Source organism: Monodelphis domestica, chromosome 2 (assembly GCF_027887165.1).
Source record: "Monodelphis domestica isolate mMonDom1 chromosome 2, mMonDom1.pri, whole genome shotgun sequence".
In the NCBI taxonomy this organism is placed as follows: domain Eukaryota; kingdom Metazoa; phylum Chordata; class Mammalia; order Didelphimorphia; family Didelphidae; genus Monodelphis; species Monodelphis domestica.
The window spans coordinates 324,705,817-324,713,206 of NC_077228.1; the positions used below are offsets into that span (position 1 = coordinate 324,705,817).

At 44.8% G+C, this 7,390-nt stretch overlaps 1 protein-coding gene across 3 annotated transcripts; it reads right to left on the reverse strand.

The window, feature by feature from the left end:
* Window positions 1-213: 213 nt before the first annotated feature.
* EEF1A1 (eukaryotic translation elongation factor 1 alpha 1) lies at window positions 214-5,633 on the reverse strand. Of its 3 annotated transcripts, none has more exons than XM_007484200.3 (8): window positions 5,231-5,633; window positions 2,878-3,055; window positions 2,378-2,557; window positions 1,874-2,170; window positions 1,638-1,788; window positions 1,271-1,527; window positions 906-1,140; window positions 214-619 (listed from the first exon to the last, which is right to left on the reverse strand). In XM_007484200.3, the coding sequence occupies exons 2-8, from the start codon at window positions 3,019-3,021 to the stop codon at window positions 495-497; spliced, it is 1,389 nt and encodes a 462-aa protein (XP_007484262.1). In that variant the 5' UTR covers window positions 3,022-3,055; window positions 5,231-5,633; the 3' UTR covers window positions 214-494. The 3 variants fall into 3 exon arrangements, with proteins under 3 accessions (XP_007484262.1, XP_001365660.1, XP_056674482.1); XM_001365623.5 differs by lacking the exon at window positions 5,231-5,633 and adding an exon at window positions 4,351-5,095; XM_056818504.1 differs by lacking the exon at window positions 5,231-5,633 and adding an exon at window positions 3,432-3,567.
* Between the last annotated feature and the right edge of the window lie 1,757 nt (window positions 5,634-7,390).

The following is a 7,390-nucleotide window of genomic DNA, read 5'->3' on the forward strand; positions in this document are numbered from 1 at the left end:
TCAGATAACACATTTCTATCAGCTTTGTCCAAAAGCAAACTATATACACTTAAAGAATTACAAGTGTTTGGCCAAACGAGCAGATCACTTGCTGGTATTGGTACTTTTTGTGGCCAAAGATTCTGTGGCCAATGAAATTATTTGTGCCTTGTCACTTAAGTACTTTCCACCCCCATGGAATTCTAATAATGGTTGACCCAAAGAACACACAGGTTTCGCATTAAACTGTTTTAATGGTCTCAAAATTCTGTGACAGATTTTTGGTCAAGTTGTTTCCATTTAAAAATTACTGATTTTATAAACTAATAACTTAAAACTGCCACGAAACAAATGGTCCACAAAAACATTCCTTTCCTCCTGAAGCTTTTACGATGCATTGTAATCATTAACCAGTCTTTTACTATTAAACTTAAATGGCCAATTGAGACAAACAGTTCTGAGACCGTTCTTCCACCACTGATTAAGACTGGGGTGGCAGGTGTTGTACAGAATATTCATTTAGCCTTCTGGGCCTTCTGGGCAGATTTTGTGACCTTGCCAGCTCCAGCAGCCTTCTTGTCAACTGCCTTGATGACACCAACTGCAACGGTCTGCCTCATATCACGAACAGCAAAACGACCTGCATTGAGAAACAGGTTTATTAGTTCTTACTCAATAGAATGCAAAAAGTTAAAAGTAGGGGGCAGCTGGGTAGCTCAATGGAAAGAGCCAGGTCTAGACAGGAGATTCAAATCTAGCCTGACACTTCCCAGCTGTGTGACCCTGGGGGCAAGTCACTTGACCCCCATTTGCCTTACACTCCTTCTGCCTTGGAACCAATACACAGTATTGATTCCAAGACCAAAGGAAAGGGTTCTAAAAAGTTAATTATCTTAGTACAGAAAATACTTTTGTTAACTGCTTACCCAGAGGAGGATAATCAGAGAAGCTCTCCACACACATGGGTTTTCCTGGAACCATGTCAACGATGGCAGCATCACCAGATTTCAGGAATTTAGGGCCATCTTCCAGCTTCTTGCCAGAACGACGATCAATCTTCTCCTTCAGTTCAGCAAATTTGCAGGCAATGTGAGCAGTGTGACAATCCAGAACAGGTGCATAGCCAGCACTGATTTGGCCTGGATGGTTCAGGATAATGACCTGGGTTAGAGGAAGAAAATGCATTAAATTCTATCTGAAGAGGTAACTTGGGTCCTTCCTCTTTTCAATTATCTCCTAAAAACAAGGTATGGCAATTATTTAAACATCTAAAATTTCAAGGTGGTGGTACCTGTGCAGTGAAGCCAGCTGCTTCCATGGGTGGGTCATTCTTGCTATCACCAGCAACATTACCACGGCGGACATCTTTGACAGACACGTTCTTGACATTGAAACCAACATTATCCCCAGGCAGAGCCTCACTCAAAGCTTCATGGTGCATTTCAACAGATTTTACTTCAGTTGTAACATTGACTGGAGCAAAGGTGACCACCATTCCTGGTTTTAGAACACCAGTTTCCACACGGCCAACAGGTACTGTACCAATACCTAGTGAAAGGAAAGTTAAACTCCTTTATAAAACTAGCAAATAGTACTTTTGTCCTTCACCACTATACCAAGAGATCTTAATTGCCAATACCCAATATTAAAATACTTACCACCAATCTTGTAGACATCTTGGAGGGGTAAACGAAGGGGCTTGTCAGTTGGACGAGTTGGTGGCAGGATGCAATCCAAAGCTTCAAGCAGTGTTGTTCCATTAGCATTGCCATCCTTACGGGTGACTTTCCATCCCTTGAACCAAGGCATCTGGAAAAAAAGTTTTATAATTTAGTTATTAAATTTGAATATACACATGTAAATTACTATATAAACAACTGGCAGAAATACTCACATTGGAGCTTGGCTCCAGCATGTTGTCACCATTCCAACCTGAAATTGGCACAAAAGCTACTGTGTCAGGGTTGTAGCCAATTTTCTTAATGTAGGTACTGACTTCCTTAACAATTTCCTCATATCTCTTCTGGCTGTAGGGGGGCTCGGTGGAATCCATTTTGTTGACGCCAACAATCAGTTGTTTCACACCTAGTGTGTAGGCCAGAAGGGCATGCTCACGGGTCTGCCCATTCTTTGAGATGCCAGCTTCAAATTCACCAACACCAGCAGCAACAATCAGGACAGCACAGTCAGCCTATGAATGAGACAAATTGTTAGAGAATACGGAATAAGTTAAATTTATCTGTATGCAAAATTCTTGTTTAAACTAGATGTCTAAGCTCACTGTTACTACTAACCACCTCCCACTGGAGTGCTAAATAAACTACCTGATACTAAAAGAACTCTATACTACCAATTTCACAACATTGTCCCTGTCAGGTGCTTAAATAATACTACAAACCTGAGATGTGCCGGTAATCATGTTCTTGATAAAGTCTCTGTGTCCCGGAGCATCAATAATGGTCACATAATACTTGCTGGTCTCAAATTTCCACAGGGAGATATCAATAGTGATACCACGCTCACGTTCAGCCTTCAGCTTATCCAAGACCCAAGCATATTTGAAGGAGCCCTTTCCCATCTGTAAAAAAGTAAAAATAATTCAAACTCTGTACCTGGTTAACATTTCAAACTGGAATTAAATCAAGTTTCTCAGAAACTGGTATGTGGTTTCAATTACTGGACAAAAATAACCTGGCCTACAAAGATCTGGCCTCACTAGGTGATAGATTCCATAATCAAATCCCATTTCCTGTAGGAACTTCTCACTACCATCAATGGCAAGAACTGACCACTGTCCAATGAACTAGTTATTTTCAATCGTTTGGTACACGCTAAAATTCCCAAAATTATGAAGTAAAAAGTCATCCTAACTTTAACATGGTCTTTTATAATACATACCTCAGCAGCCTCCTTCTCAAACTTCTCAATGGTCCTCTTATCAATTCCACCACATTTGTAAATGAGATGGCCAGTAGTAGTGGACTTGCCAGAGTCTACGTGTCCAATGACGACGATGTTAATATGAGTCTTTTCCTTGCCCATTTTTGTGGAGGTTTAGCGATGGTTTTCACAACACCTAAGCAAAGAAAAGTTCATTAAAGTAACAGAAGCTTATATTAAACAGCCAAATTGGGGAGGAGGGAGAATCTGATCTTCGAGAGAAGATCTAAAGCCTCCAAAACTTCCAAGGAGAGATGGCAGCCCCGCGTGCCAATCTAGGCAACAGCGGCTCCTGCTCAGGCCTCTCAATCTCCTCCCACTACACTCGCACACCACTCACACCACACACGGGGCGAATTCCGCGGGCGGCGCGCCCCTCCCCCATCCCGCGCATTGTCTGCTGGGGGGGGGCGGGGGCCGGCCTCAGCCCCGGAGGGGCTCAAGGCCGGCCACGAAAGCTGGACAGGGAGGGGCGGCGAGGCCCCGTCCCTTTCTTTGTGCCGGTGACTCACCCGCCCGCCTCAAGCCGCCACCGTGTCCTCCATTTTGTGCTCCCTGTACCAGGCCTAGGGAGCGGCCATTTTTCAGCTCACGCACCCGTCCGGCCGGGCCAATCACAGCGGCGGCGGCCCTGGCCCCGTATCCCTTGAGAGGTTCTAACCGTACATCACCCCCCCCAAGGTTTTTCACCCAACTTCCTCGTTACCCCCTCCCAAGAATCAACTACCCCCGCCCCCAGCCATGCGGCCCCAGCTGGCGAGGCCTAGCCTCTCCCCAGTCATCCGACCGCCATCCAGCGCGGCCCCGCTGCCGTCGGCGCGTCCCCGTGTTCCTCTCCCCGGCCCCGCCCCTCGAGCTGCCGAGGCCGCGCCAGAACATGTGGCACGAACTAGAGGCGGGTGGACTCCGGGGCGCGCGGCCCCGCCACCGCCTGCCGCTCCTTCGCTTCCTTCCTCTCCGAACCAGACACAGACTCTGCCTCATATAAATCACTGACATCGCAGGAAGAAGAGTCCGACCCAAACACAGAGGAATCTGAGAGACCATAACAAGGACAGGGTAACGCCCGGCCGCCATCGTGGGGAAACCGACACTTCAGCCCTTACCCAAGAAACACTTAAGGAAACTAAGAAAAACGAAAATGAAGGTTGAGGTACGGAAAAGACCGTGAGAGAGGCGCGTGGGGGACGCCCCAGCACGAGGCTGGGGCAGCAGGGGCCGCAGCTCGTGCAGTTGATCAGGCCCAAGCACGAGGCGTGTCCCGGGAAAATTCCAAGGCTCGAAAGCGCGACCTTCTCAAACTTTACTTGAGACAGTGAAAGAAAGAAAAGAGAATAGACGAAAAAAAAGACAGGATGATCAAGTGGGATCTAGGGCGCCGAAGGCCGTAGGCCTCACGCCAGGCCTGGCGGGCGCGGCGTTCGCTCCTACCTGTGTTCTGGCGGCAAACCCGTTGCGAAAAAGAACGTCTAGGGCGGCAGCGCTACTTATATACTGTGCTCCCCCCCTCCTCCCTCCGGGAAAGGAGGTGGAGCCAACCGTGCGTCACCGCTACCCAGCTTCCCCCGCGCCTCAGCCGCTTGCTCGGGTTCAACGTGCCCATTTGTCCCCTCCCCCCACAATCTCCCCCCCTCCCGGGGACGGAGGAGAATGTGCGCCCCACCCCACAAGGCGCTCGGAAAGCCGCGCGCATACGTCCTTGCCCCGCCCCGCTCTCTGCACTGAGTGGGTGGCTAGCCCAGACTGGACGAGTCAGCGGTTCTCAGTCAGAGTTTTACGACGATCCCTAGGCTCCCCTCACAGTTCCCACCTGCCCGCCCCCTCCACTCCCTCCCAGGCGGAGGCAAGTCTTTTTGTATGAATTACTCTCGGATCTCCGAGTCCGGCGTTGGGGGGAGGGGAGGAGGGGGGGAAGGGTGAAGAGTCCAGAATCTTCCTCCGCATTTTTCCCTTCTAAAGAGAAACCCGCAAATCCAACTAAGAACAAACAGAAAAATTAACATGTGTTTTCCTGGCCTTAAGTCAGCCAGCTGCCAATGGGGGTTGGGGAGTAGGGAAAGAGGCAAATCTTTCACCTCTGGCCCGGACGCCAGTACTCGCCCCTGGCTCGGATACCCTCCCCCCACTCTTTCTACTCCTTCAAGCCTCCACCTTTCTCCTTTAGTTGGAGGGAGAAGCCACGTGACTCAGATGCCTAAGGCGGGGAGCTTAGCCTTGGTGTGCCCCCCCCCCCATCCCCAGTGCGTCTACAGAGAGGCAATTTTGTGGGCTCGGACCCCTCGTCCAACTGTTGGCAACAAAGGGGCCTTACCTTTAGTACTCTCGAACCGGTTTCTCTTTACGTCTTCTCGAATGGCTAAATAATGTGATGAGTCTGCATTTAAATGCGCGTCTCTTTAACTCTTTCCTAGGCACATCAATCACTCCAACCCTGCTTCCCACCTCCCCGTCGCTATGGTATCACAGAAGGGCCAATCTTCTTCACCCGCTCTTTGGTCTGCATTTCAGGGGAAAGAGCTGCAATTTTCTCTAGAATTTTAATCTGAAAAATCACTATGGCACGCATCCTTTTGTGATTCACCTTTTCCGGTTCCACATCCATTTCCTTTCTCCCCCTCCCCTCCAAAAAGAAAAAAGTTAAACGAGAGATATCTCAAAAGAATCTTTTTAGCTCACTCAAACCTTCCACATGACTTGCCGCCCAACTTTGGAAGGAACTGCTTTTCACTTTACACAAAGGTTCTGCCTCTGCTCTGGGCTCACGAGTTAATTAAAACTACACACTTTCACTTCCTATCTCTGACTCTAACCATTTTTGCTTAAAATGAGGAGTAGGGGTGAAGAATGAAATAGCTTAGATGAGCTATATCTATAATCTCAGTATGGGTTTTTTTGAGTAGATGGGGTATGAAGGTCTAGGGGGAAAATGTTTCAAAAGTTATAGCCTCATGTCCCTGCTTATCAGACTCTGGCATGTATGTTTGTATTTATATATACCCATATTTACAAACACATTTTATGTATATATGTAAACATATCAATTTGTTGCTCAACTTCTCATTGATTAACCAGTATTTATTACTACAGGGTTGTTGTTATTGTTGTTTTTAAATTTAAACATTGTTCCTGCTAGGGATTGGGGAGAAAAAAGCTAACACTGAGGAAAATTAAATACTATATCTTGTATTCAATTCTACAAAAATGTATTAAGGGCCTGTTTTGTCCAAGGCAGTGTTGTCATTTAACTCCGGCCTCCGTACACTCCACAAAAAAAGACACTTGGCTAAAGAAAATTTCATCAGAAAATATGTAGCCTTTTCTTTTCTATTTTGCTCATTTTTCCTTCCCTTTCACATTGTAGCCCAAACAGAACCCACACAACATGTCCTTTATTCCATCAGAGGCACCAATGCATAACAAGTGAAAAAAAATTACTTAGGTTCAGGATTTCTAATTCTTATTTATATTAAAATATTGATGATTTCCTGAACTAGATTTTCCTTCCACAAGTATCCATACTTATGTATATCTGGAATAACCTTGATATCTAAATCACTGGACAAAAGGAGTATTTAATAAGGTATTTTGAAAACTTGAAAGCTCTATATAAATATGGATTATTATTATGGTCCCCAAGGTCTTCAAGCAATGCTTAGAGTACCACCTTAAGATTTTATTATTTTCTGTGCACTCTTCTCTAGTAAATACCTCTTTACATCAGAATTTTAGATTTACACAAAATTAAAGATATTCAGTAAACTTATGAAATGTGGCTAATATAAAGAATATGGGAGAATGTAAAGAAATAACTTAATGATGGGGGAATAGTAAAGGATAATGCTAAAGAGTGAGGTTTTGATGCTTTGGCATAGTGTGCTGAGAATAGTTAAAAAAAAAACCCAAGGAAAAAATATGTCAAGATAGAAATCGTTTTTTCAAACAAAAAACTGTAAATATTCAATTTAATGATGATAGTTGGTAAGGTGACAGAGCTCAAGGGATGTTTAAGATTCTAAACTAAACCAAGTAAACAGGTGTATTTAAATGTGACATTTCAAACTTAACACATTCTTAAGATTCAGTTGAAATAATTGGAGATTGGTACATTGATGTTGAATTGTATATTTAGAAGTATGCACCTGCAGGTATTCAAACTGCAGTCTTCAAATTTAAGTATATCTGAATAGGCATCTTTACTAAATCTCTGTTTATTGCTTGAGTTTAGAAATAAAAACCTCACCATGCTGGGCACTGTGGGATTCATAGAGAGAACCAATTAACAGTTCTACAGAAGCTTAAAAAGACTGGATCAGAGTAACAACTAATCATGTATGAAATGAACTATATTCAAATCTCACCCTTTCACTATCATCAAGACAATATTGCTTTGCTCTTTTCACCAAAGTCCTTTAAATTAAATGTAATTAATCTATCAAAATGGGCCAATCAATTTTTATCTTATTCTGCTGAC

Coding starts and splice junctions, on each gene's coding strand:
- EEF1A1 (XM_007484200.3), bottom strand. CDS start 3,021: ATGGGCAAGGAAAAGACTCATATTAACATCGTCGTCATTGGACACGTA. Junction 1,789..1,873: donor TGCTGGAGCCAAGCTCCAAT/GTGAGTATTTCT, acceptor CTTTTTTTCCAG/ATGCCTTGGTTCAAGGGATG. Junction 620..905: donor CTCTGATTATCCTCCTCTGG/GTAAGCAGTTAA, acceptor TTCTCAATGCAG/GTCGTTTTGCTGTTCGTGAT.